The sequence below is a fragment of the Micrasema longulum genome, unplaced genomic scaffold (assembly GCF_059751315.1).
Source record: "Micrasema longulum isolate JH-2025_06_02 unplaced genomic scaffold, ASM5975131v1 h1tg001278l, whole genome shotgun sequence".
In the NCBI taxonomy this organism is placed as follows: domain Eukaryota; kingdom Metazoa; phylum Arthropoda; class Insecta; order Trichoptera; family Brachycentridae; genus Micrasema; species Micrasema longulum.
The window spans coordinates 60,016-80,861 of record NW_028278465.1 but is presented as its reverse complement, the minus strand read 5'-3'; the positions used below and the strand labels follow the sequence as shown (position 1 = coordinate 80,861).

General features: G+C 32.6%; 1 protein-coding gene across 1 annotated transcript in view; it reads left to right on the top strand.

Annotated features, from left to right (window-relative positions):
- The window catches only part of tup (LIM1_Isl and LIM2_Isl domain-containing protein tup), a 116,592-nt gene that overhangs the window by 54,761 nt on the left and 40,985 nt on the right, over nt 1-20,846 (top strand). The window contains exon 3 of the mRNA XM_088234746.1: nt 19,356-19,545. Coding sequence (XP_088090872.1) covers nt 19,356-19,545 — 190 coding nt within the window. The remainder of the gene's footprint in view (nt 1-19,355; nt 19,546-20,846) is intronic.

The window sequence follows — 20,846 nt, the reverse complement described above, 5'->3', positions numbered from 1 at the left end:
GCGGTTATCTTAATCAATCTTCTGAACACATTCTATGATTACCGAATGGAGCTTCTCCCTACTACCCGTGGCCCTGTTATAGGTCCTGTCAGATATACCGATATGGTGGCTTCAAAACATAATTTCAAGGCTTTTAAAAAGTTTTGTAATCATTTCAGCAAATTGATCATGTCCAATCAATTTAAACCCAGTCAGTGAAGAATTCACTTCCCTCTTTTCTAATGAAGTACATATTATGCACTTCTTTCAGCAAAAATATGCTAAGGCTACCAGATTACAGAGAGTTCCTTCAGGCAGCTTTACTTGTTCGGCAACGAGCAACTTTTCTGTGTATGTGGGCACCGCCAAGGAGACTTATGTCCTCAGATGCGGTGTGCGGTATGTGGTGGGCAAGCTGTTAAAACTTACGAGTTCATAAGTGTTAAATTAAATACACAATGAAAAAAACGGCATAAGTTTCACAGGTCACGTGGCCGAGTCACGAACCATAAGATACACCCTGGTGAGCCGATATTTTTTTTCCGAATTTTGAAATGAAAGGGGTCTTAAGAGTTGCCTTTTGGATTACTCGGAATGCATAAAATGTCAAAAAAAAAATTCGGTACCATTTTTGGCCTTCAACTAGAGCTTGAAGTTTTCGAAAAGTCGATTTTTTGCGGTAAACCGTCTGTCATTTCTTATTTAAGTAAGAAAATCAGTCCAATTAATTTTTATAATGTACATTTAACCTTATTGAATAATCATTTAGGGGCGTGAGTTGCACTTTGTTTCGTAATAAATGGGTAGCATTGTTTTTATGAGCCATTGTTTTCGACAATATTAACCAGGCGCTCAACGGAATCAGTTCCGCAGAGTGTGAACTTTTTTGCATTTCGGTAGTTTTAAAACGTGTTTGAATTTGTAATGTGATGAAGATATATACTAACAAAAAAATAATTTTATCAATATGGATAATTTACAAAATGTTCAGACAGTGATATACTTGAAACCTCGGTTGAGGGCCAAAAGTAGTATGGAATATTTTTTTAAATAATTTTTACGTGCAATGTGATCCAAAATGCAACTTGTTAGACCCTTTTCACTCTGATGTCTAAAAAAATAAAAACTTTATACATCGTCGGCCCCACTCTAATGCATCCGAGTACAGCCGTACGTAATCTGACGCATCCCGATCGCTGGTGTCGGATGAGCCGAAGTTTTGACCAATCTTTGGCCGAAACTCGTTTTTTTAGCTGTTACTTTCCGAAACCGAAACTTCGGTCGGTCGCTAGTAATTTTCTGACTCTTCGTTACCGCGGGTAGGTGGTACTCGGGTCAAGTTGTCGATTTATCTCCCAACATCTACCTCCGTACGAAGCGACTTTGCCGACCGAAGCCGCCTCTCGTTCTGTTTGCATAATTCCGGCTTTGGGCTGAAAACAAACATTGTAAAACAAACACGAGACAGCCAAAGTTTTGAACGAAATTCATTTTTTCAAAAGCTAAATCCGAACGGCATTCTTTCATAAACATTATTTTGAAGTTTTTTAAATCAAACAGTAATACGAAGGCTTTTGTACGTGATACCCAAACGTAAAGATGAAACAAATTTTCAATTGCTTAAAGAAAAATAACGATAAAATGGAGATACAACTTTATATATATAATTGGATAATTTATATTGCGCCATTTTCGTGAAAATTACCTCAAAGGCGCTGTGCACTAAATAAGTATTCCTGTGGCTCAATCACAAATAACTCGAGCAGGTTGATGTAATCTATACAGACTTCGAAAAAGCTTTCGACCGAGTGGATCACATAATTCTTATAAGAAAACTTTTAAACTTGGGTGTAAAAGGAGACGTTCACAGATGGATCTTACCTTATCTCAGCAATAGAAGCCAAGCTGTAGTTCTTGGTGGTTTTCGATGTGAGTTTGCTGATATTTCCTCCGGAGTACCCCAGGGATCGCATTTGGGACCATTGTTTTACAACGCGTATCTCTATGATATTTATGTTGTATTTATGAACGCAAGGTTTTTGATGTACGCAGATGATAAAAAAATATACTCCAAAGTTAAGAATCCCCTTGACTGTCTTAAACTTCAAGATGATCTAAACCGTTTGACAGAATACTATTTGAAAAATCGTATTAACGTCAATGTATCAAAGTGTTGGCTTATTTCTTTTTCGCGAGGTCAACATCCCATCCCATATCATTATATATTAGAAAACCAACCTGTTCAGAGAGTTGATACCGTACGCGATCTGGTTGTTATTCTTGATAGCAAACTTACATTTGAGAATCACTTCGATGACATACTGACCCGTTCCTGTAATGGCTAATGGCTCCTGTAATGGTGGTAGCCGAAACGTCGGAACAAATAAAAAAATAAACATATTGACATCCAATAAAAGTTTGTAAGCCTTGTACATTTCCACGCGTTCCCATTGTTTTAAAAAGGTTCTCCATCTCTGTTGAAATATTTATCTATGCTCATGATCATTTCAGACTTTTATTTAAGCTGTAGGCGAATATATTAATGATTATTAAACAAAAATAGAAAAAAATACCACCCTACAGAGCGTACCAGAAGTATTTTAAATCTATGTTCAAAGAGTATTGATTCTTTACTAAGGAAATACCTCTGGGTACCCACAAATCTACAGTGTTACTAATATGTCTTTATTATTTAAAAGATGAATTGATATTTTAACCGATACGGAAAAATGATTTTAAAAACAGATGTGATATAAGCCAAATCATCATCATCGTAAATGGTGTACAGGGCACTGCATCGGAACACCAAATGCAACGTTTCTTGATCATCTATTACATGAAGAGTAACCCTTTAAACAGATATCGAATCTGCGATCTCAAGCATTGAGGGATTTGAGTGGGAAACTCCTTGATGATTTTCTGAACGTTAAAGTTTACTGGTTACCATATTGATGTGCCACATTTATTTATTCATTATATATACGGCCTACGCCAATAACAACAGTTACATGAAGAAACATGAATAAAATAAACTGAACATAAAGAACATGAATCTATGTAGAAAAGACAAACAAGGGCAATACAATAATGGTATACAATGTATTCATAAAAACTAAAGACGTAAGGCTTTGAGCTAAACCATGCCAACCCAACTTCATTCCACACTGTTAAGTCGCGAAGAAATCTACGAAAAGCCGGAAGTTCTATCCCAAAGAATTCCAAGTCGTGTGATGAATTGACTAATGTACACATTCTGGACATTGGGGCATAAAAACAAAAGTTGCTCTTAGAAGACTTGATAAATAGCAGATTTTGACTTCTGGTTACATGGTTGGGAACATGAAAAGAAATCGATTTCAACAGAGATGGGACATATATTTTTTTTAAATTTTTTTTTTGTGTTTCTGGTCTTATATTTGTGATGATATACTCATGTGTCTGTATCAACTAATTGCTCGTCCCATCTCAACACAGGACCTTTAGTCCCATAGAGTTGGGACTTATGTCTCAAATAATGTGCAATAAAATAAATGTATGTAAATAAATAAATAAAATATTTAAAAAATGTAAGCGAAACCTCTGCACTCTGCTCGACGGTCGACATTTCCCTCCCCCCCTTCTTTAATTTCCTTATTCAGGATTTTCCTTAAAGTAGCCATCAAATCGAAACAACCCGTCCAGGGTTCTTGTTCTGTTTCACACTAAGAAGAACTGTATTCTATATCTCAGGAGGCATCCGCAGTTCATAGCCAAGCTAACCGTATCGCCTACGCTTGGTGACAGTTGTTACCGGGGTCAAATTAATAAGTGGAAGTGTACCAAGTATTTTTAAATTAATAACTTTTATGTTAATATAAGTTATTACATCACTACAATGGGATTCCATCAAGAATTGTTAATAAATAATTTTAATAAAATATTGTACGTGTTCTGTCCACTTAAAATATTTATCAATAATTATTCCCAAATATTTTGTATTGTGTACCGATTCAAGTATTTCAGAGCATATTTTTAGTCCCACTCTGGTTTTACTAAATGTCATGTTAAATTACACATTTTGCAAACAGCCTGTGGCTCGCTAATTCCTAACGCCGCGCTACCAAAATGCTTTGCATTCCCCACTTCGAACAAGTGCGGGGTTACTTGTTCGCGTCGCTGTTGGCCAAATGTCTACCTATTTAGGGACTTGGTCAGTTACAATTATTTACAAAGTTAAATAACACGGCCAATTAAATTGGCAAAAGATCCGCGCGCCCTTTGGCTAATTAACTCCAAGCCGATGAATAAAATAATTAGCTATGCATCTGTGTTAGTGCGGAATCAACAATTTGAAGAAAGAACATTCAAAATTAATAATAAAACTATGTATAACTAATATATAAATATTCTTTAAATTAAAGACAAAAAAAATATTTTTGTTTAAATGCTTAGACTTTGATATTCCCATCTCAAAAGTATTTTCCCTCTCAGTTGAAAAAAAAAGAGAAATATTTGACTTGCGAAATACCCAAATATTTCAATTTTAAAACCATTTCCTAAAAGTCGAAAATGAGAATGCCGTTACGGTATTCAAGAGATGGAAGAGTAGAAAAAAATGTTGAAAGGAAAGTGAATGCAGGCAACAAAATAAACGGCGCACTAAACACAGAAATAGCTTTTTTATAAATACATACAATTCCTCTGTACGTGTGATGTCACTGAACTCTTCCTAAACGACTTAACCGATTTACGTGCGGTTTTCAGAAAAATATAGATCTTTGCGCTGTGCGTGTTCATAGATATTAAAACATTCAATCTTATGTGTAAATAAGAAGTAAGGGGCATAAACGTTTTATACGTCGATTTATCAGGGTTGCATTCGAGGAGAATGCATTTGCAAAAAAATGGAAAGATGTTGTTTTTTCTGTCTATAAAAAAAGATTGTTATTTAATGTTTACAAATAGCAATTATTTTTAGTGAATCTCAATCAGATTCTTTCTTTAAATTCTTTATAATTTCTACCCATTTATTTATTCTTACTGAATTTTTGGTAATACTAAAAAAATATTTAATTCAATGCATTTTTAAAAATCGTATTCTTAAATAAATACACCCCTCTGTTTTTTTTCTTTTCTTTATTAGGTCCTACTACCAAAACTTGATACTCGTAACATCGGCCAAAACAAGTTACATTTATAAACATAAGAAAAACATAAACAGACAGGAATAACAATATAGATATAAACAAAAGACAAGAAAAATATAAGTACAAGAATAACATCAAAATATCAATTGTAATAATAAACACATATCCAAACCAACAAAAACTTCAACATAAATTGAAATAGGCACTAACAGAAAAACCCACCAAAACCTGATAGTGCCTATTTAACAGAAAATAGAAACTTTCAGTAAAATTAGAAGGAAGATAGAACTTAATAACTAGAAAAATTACAACAGAATGATAAAAATATTAACAAACTTAATCTTATATTAATAATAAATTAAAACTATTAAAAATAAAAATTAAACGTCGGAAGTAATAATGACAAAATATTTTACATAAACCTAAAAATGTAAAATAAATTTATTGTAAAAAAATAAAGAATTAATTTAAACATAATTGTTTCAATGACACAATTCTTACAAATCATAATAGGGAACAGTTTGAACTTTAAAAAATATAAACAGAATTGATCAATAAACAATTTGTACAAGAAAAAAATTGAGATAAATGAATTGGAAAGGTTATAAAAAACATAAGTAAAATATCAAATATTTGTTTCCTCCCAGTCATTAAAGGACATGTAAAAAAAATGTGATTAAAATTTGGTGAAAAGACCGGAGTTTGACGTTTGCAAAAAGAATGCCATGTTTGAAAAATATTTTTTTATGTTTTGGAATTCAACCATAAATAAGTACCTAGGTACCTACTTAAATTTAATATAATTTAACAATTTTTGGTTTTGGAATTTAATCACGAACAAGTAGACAACGTCTGTTGGGTCCGCTAGTTCCTTAGAGTATATACATATACTCTAAGGCTAGTTCTTTATATTATTACGTAACACTTTTTAATTATCTGTCCTTTTTCATTTATTTTGTATTTCTGCGTTTATTTAACCTTTATAAATATTAAAAAATCCCAAAAACAGAATTTATAGTTATAAAATAAAATACATCATGAAACAAAAATGATTATCTGCAAAATTTCATGACAAATTTTACAGGCAAAATGAATTAAGTTTTTTTTATTTTTTTTATTTATTTAAAAGCTATAATGTTTTTGAAATACGTTTATACTTTTTCATTAAAGTTGAAAGTGACGTACATATAATGTATAATGACTAACCACCTACTTGAAAAATCTGATCTTTGAGAAGCAATTGAACTCTAGAAAAACACTAAAATGGCTCCCTTGAACATTATTGATTTTGTCACTTGGTCAATTTCTCTTGCCTACGATATACGTCATGTTGTCTAGAAAATGTTGATATATCATGTTAATATGAGTCGATTTATTGCGCCTCTAGTGGGGGCTTGTCAAAACTGAGTATACAGGTCGATTCAGAAGGCTTAAAAGCCTTTTACATACTTATCTCAATCTGGTAAAAACATGATATTAGTCATGTTGCCGCTTAAGCGACGAAATATGCTTTTTAGTGGGTAACTAAAAATGCTGATTTTGAGTTTACCTAGCTGTAGTGTACCTCACGATTTTGAGTTCTACAAAATATACGCCAAATAAATAAATAGTTTAGTCTTTTTTAAGATCGCTTTTCCTAAATATATTTTTTAAAACCATCGTTTTTTGTACATTTCGATGAATAGCTGAAATGAAAAAAATGTATTAAATCATGCGACCCTTCAAAATTTCAGATTGAAAATGATAAAATATAAAATTTGTCTCAAAAGGGGTGCGATTCTATGTATGTTTGTATGCGTGCATAATTTATTATTTGATTCCACCTCTGAATAAATCAAAAAAATAAAACATCTACCTGTCCTTTTCTCACAAGTGTGAAATGCGAGGAAACCTCACCGCTATCCCTCTCATAGTCATGCGCGTATGTTCTTTGGTTTTATCTCTTTTACTCCTTCATAAATTTTCCAGATTAGACTTGTCTCTGTCTAACTTGAACAAAGGCGGCACGTGACAATAATTTACATAAAGCATTATCATCGCGATTAATTCCACATTTATTTTTGTATTTAAATAATTTATCACGAATAAAAATGTTGTAGGCGGATATACATTTGTAAACACTGTGATAAAATACAATACGCACATGTTTAAATAATCGTATGTTTAAAAATGTCAATTTTTATCTTAGGATTTGAACGATTTATGATATTTTTACACAAATTCTAAGAAAATTATAACGCTATCTAATTCCTTGTTAGTTAATTTGTATTTTCATGATTAAAAGCTTTTGTTTTCTAAACACGTATTAATTTAGACATTTTGCGCACCTAATGGTGCGTAGGACACTTCATTGGTATACCAAACACAGCGGATAATGATCACTTTAGTTAAATTTCGTGTTTTTAAAAAAATGAAATATTTTTATTTTATACATTCATTTACAAAATTAATTTGTGGTTTTTAAATTCATATCCTATTGTTAATGATACTATTTTTAACATCTTTTGTAAAGGTTGTCTGAGTCTTTTATTTAGTTTAATCTACTATTTTATTGGATAATTTCAGTCCCTGGTTTATCAATCTTTTATTTTTTTATTTATTAATGAAATCATACAGTCTTTATATAAAACAAGGTACAAAAGAACAATTTTAAAAAGTAAGACCAATTACAGATTTTACACTAATGAATGCAGGAGGAGAGGGGAAAAATAATTTTATTCTAAAAAAGTAAAAATAAAAATATTACATAAAAAGTTCATAAAAAGGAGAAGACATTGTAAAACTACTCTACTTTCCTCCCTCTCTCTCTGTTTCCATGAACATTTCAATTTAATTGTAAAAAAAATCACAACTAACAATAAATTATTCGATGCAGGTAGTAGATGTAGGTAAGTATAAATTAAGAGTTGAAATCAAATGAATAAAATTAAAAGTAAAAGTAAAAATTAAAATGAAAAGTTTAAATTAAAATTAAGTTAAAAGTTTAAATTAAAAGTTAAGATTAAGAATTAAAATTAAAAAGTTAAAATTGAAAGACAAAATTAAGAATCAAATTCAAAGTTAAAAGTCAAGCAGGAGATAAATTTAAAATGTCTTTAACTGATCTGATAAAAATATGGTATTTACAATGTAGTATGTCGATGTCACTCTGTCATTATAGGTAATCTGTATTATTCGTAGAGTGCTATTTTTTAAATAATTAGTCATTGAGTTAGGAATGTCTAAGAGTACAGATTGACGAGTTCTACGGACAGGGACTCGATATGAAATGCCTAATCGATATGGAATGCGAAATCTTGACTGTTATAGTCTCGTTTTAGAATGTTGTAGATGATATTGTTCTGATATTCTCGTATTGGTCCATATTTACTACTATTTTTTTCAAGTTGTATTTCTTCATCAACAATAACATTTACGGCTAAATTATTTAAAAAATTTAAGGATTCTAGTTGAACGAGTTCAGTCATATTTAATTGTATATATCTTTTGATACATATTTCATTTTTAAGTACAGTTTTTTTGACAAAATCTTATTTTAACCAGTCTGATTTTGGTTGAATGGAAGATATCGCTTTTAGAAAAAAGTCTGCGAAATTACTTTTTCTTTTTGCTTGAAAAAAATAGATAATATTATTAAATAATGAGATTATCAAACTTTTTAAAGTTCATGACTTGTGAAAATGTATTATCCTGTTTTCCTTCCATTCTTTTACTTGCTTTAAATATCTTGGTGTTTTTTAGATGTTGATGATTATTATTTATTTATTATTTAATTTACTACTTACTGTTATTTCGCATTTTATTTATGACTTCGATTTCTTACTCTATAAAACATATCTTAATTATAATTTCTAATATGTTTTCGTGTTATAATATTTTCGCTGAATTAAAATGATTCAATAATTTAGTTTATTTGAATATGTTTGTAGCTAAATTTTTACAATTGGGATCAATATCTGATTATTTTTTTATGCTCGCTTCATTGAACTGTTATTTTTAATTGCATCACATGTTTTTATAATTTAATATTTTAGTTTGTATTTTTAATTCTTGTTATTATTATGGCTTAACACGGGCAGAGCTTAAAAAGCTTTAATAACCACACACACGCACCCTCAGACATTAATTCACACACGTACTTACAAACACATGAATACAAACGTCGCACACATACAATTTTATAAAGTTTTTTCTTATTTATTTTTTTTTCCTATTTATTAATTTTTATTAATTTATTTGTCAGAAACAAACAGTCAACAATGGTATAATAACAAAAAAAGATACGGTTTAAAGACAGATCAGCAATGTTCCTAATCAAAAATCATACATATTAAATTGTGGTACAACAAAAGTATGTGTTTGTGTGTATTTGTATGAGAGTAAGTGTAGAGGTGTATTTGTGTGGGAGTAAGTACTCAGGCGTGTTTAAGCGTGAGCATCATTAAATAGCAAGTGGGAGCGTATCGATGCCAGAAAGAATGAGTCTTAATTTATTTTTAAATAAATAAAGGGCATGTTAAATATATCAGCAGATAAAAAAAGCATTATAGTTTGAACAGGTACGATAGAGGAAAGAGTGTTGCGTATAGTTAGCGCTACAGACTGGCAGATGGAATAAATACTTTTTTCTTGTCACGCGAAATATAATATAAATTATGTTTTATTAGATTACCAGCGGATTTTTTTAATTGGCTCTAATGGTGTTAATACGTTTCTACTTATTTTTTATGTAATCGTTGTTAAGTCCCGATTAAATTTAAAAAAATATATTATGAACATGTAAACGAGTGTTATTTTGAATGAATAAATTTAAATGCGGTTCTACCTAGAAATGTCGGTAGAAAAACTCAGTTTATTGTGAAAATGTTTTCACGAACCGCCACAGCAACACATTCATTACAGGCTCCGTCCTTATCTTTGGTCCAGACATAGAGACGACTGGGTGCCTCCATTTTCTTTTATTGTCTCAAGAGAGTCCTTTACTACAGGCCGCTAGGAGCAAGAATTAGCCACCATCCATCGTTATATTTAGCCCAATACGTACAGTGGTTAGCACACTGCGTGGTAAATATTACTGCATGAAATATATGCTTAAAAAGCTGTGGTTCGATATTCCTTAGCAAACGGTGATGTAGCATCGTGTAACGAGGTTGTCAATTTTTTTAAAGTACGAAATTAGCAAAAATTTACAAATCTGCTTTCCTTCCATACTCTTTTACTTTTATTTGCTTTTTATATATATTGATAATTTTTATGTTTTTCTTATTATGTATTTTTGTATAATTTAATTTAGTACGTACAGTTATTTGGTATATGATTTATTGCTCCTATTCCTTATATTTCTTACTATAATTGAGTGAATTTCTAGAAAACATAACTCAATTATCATTTCAATTATGTTTTTATATATATATATATATTCTTTTTCTGTTGATTTAAATCATGCTCTTATTTTGTGTTATTTTTTTTTTAATACTACTATATTATACTATTATTTTGTTGATTTTAATGATACCACTATTTTGTATATTTGATTATGTGTGCTTCTTAATTTGTATAATTTATATTTTAAAAATTATTTCTGAATATCTTTTTTGCATTCTATTCTTTGGAATTAGATTATTTATTACATTTACCTTTTTTTCTAGATTGTGATTCTATGTCATTATAATTTGATCTAATTAATTTTACTATGTATTTTTATTGTTATTTATTGTGGCTTGACACGGGCATAGCCTAAAAAGCCTTAATAAGTTCATAAATATTTAATTTTGTAATTTTTAATGAATAAATAAATAAATAAGAAGTTCAAAAATTTGAAAAAAAAACAAAGAAACATGCCGTTGAATAATTCATTTTTTTGCACCACAACAGGTCATGAGGCCCAATTTCAGTGATGAATTACATCACGGAATACCCAGGAAAAATCACATTATAATTTTTGTGTTCTGTCCGGGAATCGAACCCGGAACCTCCCATGTGTGAGTCAAGCGTCTTGACCACTACACCAATAAAATTATAACATAATTAAAAATCATTAATACGCCGGTAATATAACTAGCGTACACTCCCGCAAACTGCCATTAACCGACTGATTAAAATAATAATTTCTACTTTTGTTTTGTCTTTTCACACAAATACTGGCAACAGAACAGCGTCTCTAACTTCCTTTTAATAAAAACTAAATTATTTTTTTAGAATGGTAACTTTCTAACGCATATAATCTGTGTCTGACGCCTAGATACTCTTTTTTGTTAATAGGAGAGAACCTAGAGACACTATTTTCACATCTAGGCGTTCGTTTTATTAAAGTGACAAATATGTCGGAATTTAATTCGACTTCAAAATTTACTTATTTCTCTCATATTTTTAATGGGTTTTTAAGAAAAAAAGTGCCAACCTCAAAATGACTAAAATTTTTAATAAATCATAATTAAAGGAAAAGTCGCTAGGTGGAACAAAATTTTTGACACTTTTAATGCGTAGATAAACGTATCGAGGGGTTCTAGACCCGAGAAAACTTGATAGAGTGGGTATCGGTAGTGTACCTTTATCGTTGGTCGGAAGACTTCAACCATGACGTCATACTGAAACTATGTCATTTTAGAGCGTAGATATGTGTACTGTGACGTACGCTTCCCCTTGTTTCATATCGATGTACCTACCCAAAACTTGAAGGTGAGGGGTCGGTAGTGTATCTTTATAATCGCTAGAGGGAATTTATCTTCAACTATACCGTCAAGGTGAAGGTATGTCGTCTTTATCTTCCCATCATAATCGAGGCCCTGCCTTGCTATAATCCCAATAGGAAGAGCAATGTCTTTACTCAACCGTATCTCTCCGGATATCGACATCTTTTGTGTGTCTGAAAGAAAGTTCAGAGAGGATAGCTTCCCTTTACTCTAATTACTGGTTATTTTACCATTTTTCAGATTTTAATTTTATAACAATTTTTTTTCTCGTGTTATATATGCCTTGAATATTTTATTTTTTTTATTTGAAAACGTTATTATAACTTTTACGGATTATTACATTCATTATACAAAAATAATACATCATTTTTTATTCACACTCTGTTGTTGATAATTATATTTTTTACGTCTTTCGAAAAGTTTGTCTGAGTCTTTTGTTTAGTTTTGTCCGGTAGTTTATTGTTTAATTTCAGTCCCTGATTTATTAGTTCGATTATCCTTATCTCGTTTTGGAATGTTGTATGCGATCTTGTTCTGAAATTCTTGTATTATGTCCATATTTACGACAATTTTTTCAAGTTTTAGTTCTTTGTCTACAATATCAGTGGCTAAATTATGAATAAATTTTTAATGAAGCTAATGAATATATAAATTTATGTCAACAGAGAGAGAAATCATTTTTAAGAAGGGAATTTGAAAGTCTAGGCATTTACAGGACTTATGACCTGTCATTGGCAGGTTTAAGTGGCCACTTTACATACTGTGTAACAGAACAACTCCCTAGGGAGGAAATCCAGCCAGTTTGCAAGCATTTTGACATAATCAAACATTGTCTTATGAATATATTTTAGTCGGCCTTTTATGTTTGCCTTCAATGCAAGAGGTCTCGAGTTCGATTCCCGACATGATTGATATGAAATATTTATTCAAAGAGGTGTTTTCACACTTGAATATTTCACATTCCCTGGACTGGTACCTGAAACGTAGGACCGATCATCTTACCTTCATGAAACGAAAATGATCAAGGTACAGTGTACCAATGCAGTACCCTATGCACCGCTAAATAAATTGAGTCTTACATCACAGCCGCATGAAAGTTAACTAACAACCACTAAATAACTTCTCTCAAATGAATGTTATATTTTACATTTCTCTGGGTACTCGATATTTTGTCATTTTTGAAGATCCTGCAGGACAAAAGATTTTATTTAAAATAATCTAATATACCTAAATAACTGATAAATAAAAATAAAAATATATATATTACAAATGTTAAGGTTTACTTGAAGATTTAAAAAAAAAGTGTTATTATTCATAGTAACATATAATAACAGAGATGAAGAACTTTTTAGAGAAGGAAATGTAGAAGTCTAGGCATCCACGGGGCTTATGACCCGTCGTTGGCTGGTTTAAGTGGCCACTTGACACAATGTGTAACAAATTACAACAGGGATGGAGAATACCTTAAAGAAGGGAGTATGGAAGTCTAGGCATTTAACCTGTCAATGGCTGGTTTAAGTGGCCACTTTACACACTGTGTAACATTCACCTTTTTGCCTATGTTTGAACATCAATTCTTCCATTTGTTGATGTTAGTAAAGTTAAAGAGCTGAAACCTTTATTTTTTTGAAGAGATTCATTTGACTGAATTATTTCACATACTAGGCAACGCCTGAAAACAATTTTCCAATTTTTAAACTTCTTCTTGGACCAGTTGGTTTTATTACAATATTTGAGTTTGTCCAAATGTTTGTAGGCAGATGACAGGAAGATTTACAAATTACAGCTGGAATGGAGAATACCTTAAAGAAGGGAATATGGAAGTCTAGGCATTTACAGGGCTTATGACCTGTCAATGGCTACACACTGTGTAACATTCACCATTTTGCCTATGTTTGAGTTTTGTCAATCTTAACGACTCTCGAGGGAGTGAAATCCAGTCTTTTGTCTACAAACATTTGGACAAACTCAAATATTGTATCAATGTGTAACATTAACCATTCTGCCCAAATTAAAACATCTATATTGCTTCGATTCTCCCATTTTTTAACGTTTGTGAAGTTAAAGAGCTGAAACCTTTATTATTTCGGGTTAGATTCACTACTACTACTACTACTACTACTACTACTACTACTACTACTACTACCATCACTCCATTTCCCCGTAGGGGTAGGCAGAGAGAATGGACCGCCGCACACGTCTATCCTGGCATACAATCCTAGCCTCTTCCACATTCATACATCATGTCATACATGCCCTTCGGTTCTGTCTGCTTTTGACATGACCAGACTTAAGATTTTGGTTTATCTGATCATGCCACGTCTTCCTTGGTCGTCCTCGTCTAACGTTGCCGTTCATTTTCGCCATATATACTTGTTTTACCATTCTTTCGTCGTCCATTCGTCCTACGTGATCAAACCATCTCAGAGGCCATTTCTTAATCTTATCAATTATACTTGTCTCAGATTTACACTCTCGCCTGATTTCATCATTCGTAACCCTGTCATACATTGATTTCCCACACATTAGTCTAAGAGATCGCATTTCAACCGCGTTCACTCGGCTTTCATCCTTCCTCTGCCAGTTCCATGTTTCACTTCGGTTAGATTCATATGTTTGAATTATTGTTGATAAATCCACCTGGTCCAAGAAGAAGTTTAAAATTGAAAGATATTTTCAGGCGTTGCCTATGTAGATGAAATAATTGTATTGTATTTAGGTATGTGAAAAAGTTTGGTGGTTCTTGTCTGCCTTGGTGGGATATTAAATTAATCGAAGACAGTAGGTCTGGGCAGACAATTCGGCCATTGAGCATTTTTTGTTTATGTATAAATAAAAGGCCTGCAAATGCCCCCTTTTTTAAAAAAAAAAGTCAGAAGTTGGTGACACCTATTATTGTTGCCGTATTTGATGTTTAGATATTTTACGAACTTATCTTGAATGTGTGTAATCTATATATTATGTTTTGTATTGCGGATTACATAGAAATTAATAATATATGTATGCAATTGGAACATAAAGACTAAACATCCACAATTAAAAAAAAAAACATATGCACGCAGGGGCGAACCGTGTATATAAGCGATTATGCGCAGCTTACCATTTTATTGGACTAACCATAATAATGTTTTATTTTAATTTTATTTACAGAAAAACAAATAAATAATTACCATTTATTTAAAATCATTTCCACCGTTTGTATTTTTATCCTAATATAAATATTAATAAAGCGCGCCCAGCGCCTACGGTGAGCCAAGATACTAGCCGATTATTCCAGCTTATTTTTTCATACAAATAAGTATACTAAATTTTGAATGTCTTAATCTCAGTGCGGGTTTTTTCTCCTAGATTTAACTTGTAGATTACACAAATTATTCGAAGATTCTTGATTTGGAAAACAGTATTTCAAATATTGTTTCTTAAGAACTATTTTTCTTTGCGATGATACTTTTGACATAAGACTATAATTACTTTGCAGGACATACAGCGCTCCACGCGGCCGTTTTTAGCACTAATAATTACTAGAACAATTCGGCCAGTTGACATTCCAATTGAATAGCTAATATCGACTGAATTCATAGTGGTATTTTTTATTTATTTTTAATGAATTATATATTAAAGTAATGGATAATATACCTATATAATACAATATATCATGAAATTACATCGTTTGAGTTGATTTCGTGGATAAGAGTTGTTGTATCACACAGAACCACAGAAAAATATAAATTTTTAGTATATATTACTTACATTATATTATGTACCTCCAATGTAGGTACAAAGATATGATATTTTTTTATAGCTTACCTGTAAATAAAACACCATTCGCCTCATATACAGTGGATACAAAACGGGTTATTGTGTTTTTTAAAGGCAACCTGTTTTCATTTTTTTTGTTGTGCTACTGGTTCTTGATTGACAATTTCTATGTCATATAACGAACACAAATTGATTAGTTCAATGAGTCACGCTCTTTAGATATATTTACGAATTTTGATCAACAGGCTTTCGAAAAAGATTGATATATTTATGAGCGAGACGCATTTTGGTTTTCGCAGTGGTTTTGGCACAAGGAGGCCATTTTTTCTATTTAAAAGCTGACTCGAAAATGTATCGACCAACTAAGATATGTCTATATGTGTTTTATCGACTATAAGAAAGCATTCGATAATGTAAGACACAAAGAAAGATACAAGAATTATCTATTACCTCTATTGGAATCAAATAGCACACATCCGTAAAAATGATATTAAAACTGATAACTTACATATCCTGAAACGTGTAAGACAGGGTTGCGTATTTCGCCAATGCTTTTTAACTCCGAATTTGTATTTAGATACGCCTTGCAAGATGTTGACATAGGAATTAAAATAAATGGTAAAATAATCAACAATATAAGATACGCTTGTGATACTGCTATTTTAGCTGATACTGCTGATCATCTACAGCAACTTGTCGACAAGGTAAATAATGCAGGTAATGAATTCGGACTCAAAATGATCGCTCTAAATACCAAATCTAAGGTGGCCAGCAAACGAAGAGGCATTAGCAGCCATCGCACTTAAGATGGTAAAGGGATAGAACAGATTGCCCGTTTTAAATATTTAGGATGCTGACTAAATGATATGTGGAATCCGGATTTTGAAATAAAGACCAGAATTGAAACTGCAAGATCAACCTCTTATAAAATGCAGAAATTCCTGTGGAATCAAGATCTGAGACTACGCACAAGACGGAGAGCAATGAAAACTTATGTATTACCAGTGTTGCTGTATGGAGTGGACGATGGACTCTTAAAGTTTCAACGATGAACAAAATTCAGGCCTCTGAACTTTGGTTGTGCGGAAGAATGCTTCAAATCTCATGGGCTGATCGTGTCTCCAGTGAAGCGGTTTCAAGCATGATGAACAAAGAAAGAGAATTTCTGACCACTGTCAAAAGAATAAAAGCCTCATACTTTGGTCACATACTCCGCAAAGAGAAGTATGCCTTTCTCCAACGTATTATGGAAGGAAAGATAGAGGGCAGGCGGGGTATGGGACGGAAAAGAGCGTCGTGGCTTAGAAATCTCAGACAGTGGTTCGGTGTGCCGGATGCAGCAGCGCTGATGAGACTGGCCCAGGATCGTGATGAAAAAGAAGGTTCTTGATTATTGGGAACAAGCCACGAGCCCTCCCTGTATTTTTTTTCAATGTTCCTTCATGAATTTTCACGGTCGTCTACTTCCCTCTTTCATGCTATATTGAGTTTAATTCCCACGTGTGCGAGTGTGACGCATGCATCTCTATGCGCTCCGTCATAGCCGGCACTAGGCGAGTCTAACACAGGCCTCGCCCATACATTATTATCTGGGCGGGAGTCAGGATGGAACGGCCCATCGGTCTAGAAATTAAATATACAAATAAATACTTAAAAATACAGTAGGTAATTTAAAATATTGACATCATAATAAAATAAGAATATCCCGATTAAGCCTTTAGAGCGATAAATAATGAAATCAATTTGAGTTATCTTCGACTTTAGATAATGTAAAATCGATATTTATTCGGGTTGTGGTCCCGAGGCTGGTGTTATGGACTCACGAATCAGAAGTCCGGGGTTTGAGCCCCACGAAATAGTAACTTGATTTCCATTTTCTAATAGGTAATTTAAAACTCTAAACTTGTTGCAACAGAAAGGGAAAACATTTTTGAGAAGGGAATATGGAAGTCTAGGTAATTACAGGGCTTATGACCTGTCATTGGCTGGTTTAAGTGGCCACTTAACACACTGATCATATTACCTTCATGTAACAAAAAATGTTCAAGATACGCTGAGATTTGTGTACCAATGCAGCGCCCTATGCACCACAAGGTACGGGAAGGGAATAATGAATAATGAATGGGAACAGGAAACTAAAATGACATAAACAGACTTCAACGACATCAAAATAAAATATTGAAGCTCTAGTCCATAAAATGTAACATTATTAGAATGACAGTTGTCAGAAAAAGTGACAACATAACTTTGTAGTAACGTCAAAGGAGTTATTTATATTGACACGCGAAAAATCATTTGTATCTGGGGTGTTAATTATTTTTTTTAATACAATGCTTGAAACATTAATTAATATATAAAATCAGCTTTAAAACTAAAATAAACCTAATTATTAACGACGTTCTTACAAGGTTACATCATTTTGTAAAAACGCTAGAGATGGGACAAATTGATCGAATAAAAAAATAATTCATTTGATGTTGTTCATGAAAAAGTAGAAATATATCATTTTTGGGTGAATAATTGTGTTAAACACACTATAATAGGCTTGTTGTTGCGTTTTTTATATCAATTTTCGGAAACAGAGTTTCATGATTGCATGAAATAACCGATAAAATTGATTTGATCCGTGATCAGTAATTTCCCATCACTAATGAAATTAGTTGGACAGCTGTCAATCTAATCAAGCTATATTTTAAGGACTTTAGTATATGACATCCCTTAACATCAACTCAAAACTCTTTGAGAAAAACTAAATAATTAAATGTTAATGAACTTTTTCAAGTAGAATCTTTAAAATGTATTCACTAGTTAACCACAGATATCATTGTAGACAAAGAACTAAAGCTTTAAAAGAATTGTAATAAACATGGACATAATACAAGAATATTAGAACAATACCACATTCAACATTTTAAGACAACGACGATCCAGACTAATAAACCAGGGACTAAAATAATATAATAAATTACCAGACAAAACTAAACAAAAGACACAGACAAACTTTTCAAAAAATATATAAAAAATATTATTATCAACAACAGGGTGTGAATAAAAAATTGTTTATTATTTTTGTAAAATGAATGTTATAATCTGTAAAAAAAAACTTTTTGAAACACTGTAAAATAAAACATTATTTGTCAGTGTGTAATAAGTTTATGTTCCTTTAATTATGTTTATTTTATTATTACTACTACTACTACTACCATCACGCCATTTCCCCGTAGGGATAGGCAGAGAGAATGGACCGCCACACACGTCTATCCTGGCATACAATCCTAGCCTCTTCCACATTCATACATCTTGTCATACATGCCCTTCGGTTCTGTCTGCTTTTGACATGACCAGACTTAAGATTTTGGTTTATCTGGTCATGCCACGTCTTCCTTGGTCGTCCTCGTCTAACGTTGCGTTAATGTTGCTGTATTTTATTATAATATCAACATTTTGAATTGGTCAACTATATTTTGAAAATCCCTCTCCTCCACTCTATTTCCTCATCCCTTAACCTTTTTAAGAGCTTTTTTTTCTCGTGTCTTATACAATATATTATTTTTCTCTTAACTGTGTAAATGTTCTCTCATTATATTTGTGAAAAACTGTAACTGGATGTATGCACTATTTTTTATATTTTGTATTCTTATATAACAACTGTTGTTTTTTCTTAATAAATAAAAATAAGGGTTATAAATAAATTTTAAAATTAAGTAAATAAATAACCCTCGCTGTGTTATTTTCTCGTGCCGGGCGCATTTTCATTAATTCTAGGTTGTGTTTAACAATTCGCTTTGTTTGGTTGCAGAGAAGCTCCGGTTGTCGCTGTGCGTGGGCTGCGGGGGGCAGATCCACGACCAGTACATCCTGCGCGTGGCTCCCGACCTGGAGTGGCACGCCGCGTGCCTGAAATGCCAGGAGTGTCGACAGTTCCTGGACGAGTCGTGCACGTGCTTCGTGCGCGACGGCAAAACCTACTGCAAGAGAGACTACACCAGGTAACTCCATCACCACCGTCAAATATACTTTCATCACATGAATAGGGGAGACTACACTTACGGAGAATGGAGTCAATGTTAAAAATCTCAGTCTACAAAAACGTAGAAATAACATTGACTCCATATTTATGTTTAATTTGCTGAATGGCTTAATTGATGTACCATCGTTACTGGAACAAGTGGCATTCAATGTTCCGATCCGCCGGTTGCGAAATAATAATGCGCTGTTCCTCGATCAACACAGCACAAACTATGGCTCGCATGCACCAATGTCCCGATTGTGTCGTATTGTAAACTCGAGACAAGATCTGGACTTTTTTGGTGTAAGTCTTTATAGTTTTAAAAATTCACTAAGATAGACCGGATATTGTTTTGAGGTAGTAATTTTTATTTTTTTTGTCCTAGCTTTAATTTTATATAGTTGTATTTTATTTTATTAGTGCCTGTGATTATTATTAGAAATTGTATTTAACATCGTTAGAATGGACTGCATAAGTCCGTCACATAAAAAATAAAAAATTAATAAATTACAATAACGATGATAAATTTCATTGGTTACTCAACTTTCAAAAGGCTGTGTTGAAAAATTCTTTTGCACGCGGTGATGTAACATCGCGTTACCTCAAGCAAAAGTGTCCACACATAAATTAATGTTCTTCCATTCTTTTTTTATATAATAGAAGGGAAATTGAAAATAAACAAATTCTTCCAAATAAAACGATTAGGATTATACTCAAAAGAAATATGTGTTCTAATATAGAAAGAATGCACAAAGAAATTGGCTCGTTTTAGTTTTACTAGTTTTATTGGCCAAAACCGAAACTTCGGTCAGTCTCTAAAAATCAATGCAGTCGGATGCATCAACATGTAGGTACAATGATTCGGAGGATTTTCGAAAATAACTTCAACCGTTATTTATTTTTAGATGCGTTTTCTTTCTCTAAGATTGCATCGCAATATTTTACAAAACTTCCCAGCGACTTCTGTTTCATCCCCGTCTGCGAGAACAGCCTTCCGTCCGTTTCCCCGGCGCGAGTGACGATCGATATTTTCGTCCCCGTCTGGCGCGCCGTCCCGCGCACGCTGCGTCCCCCTCTTGCAGCGGGGAGTGCGGTTAGGCTACTGTAATCAAGGTAAAAGCTTTTCGCCTCGCGCCGCACGCAACGTCAGTCGGGGTCAACTTTTGCGGACCTGTTCAAAATAAATAAAATTAAATGTTTTGAGGCAAAGTCCCCGATATCGACCCGTATTTCGCGCAACCGGTAAAATAATCGTAACTCTAAAAATCAGAATTTCCAGGA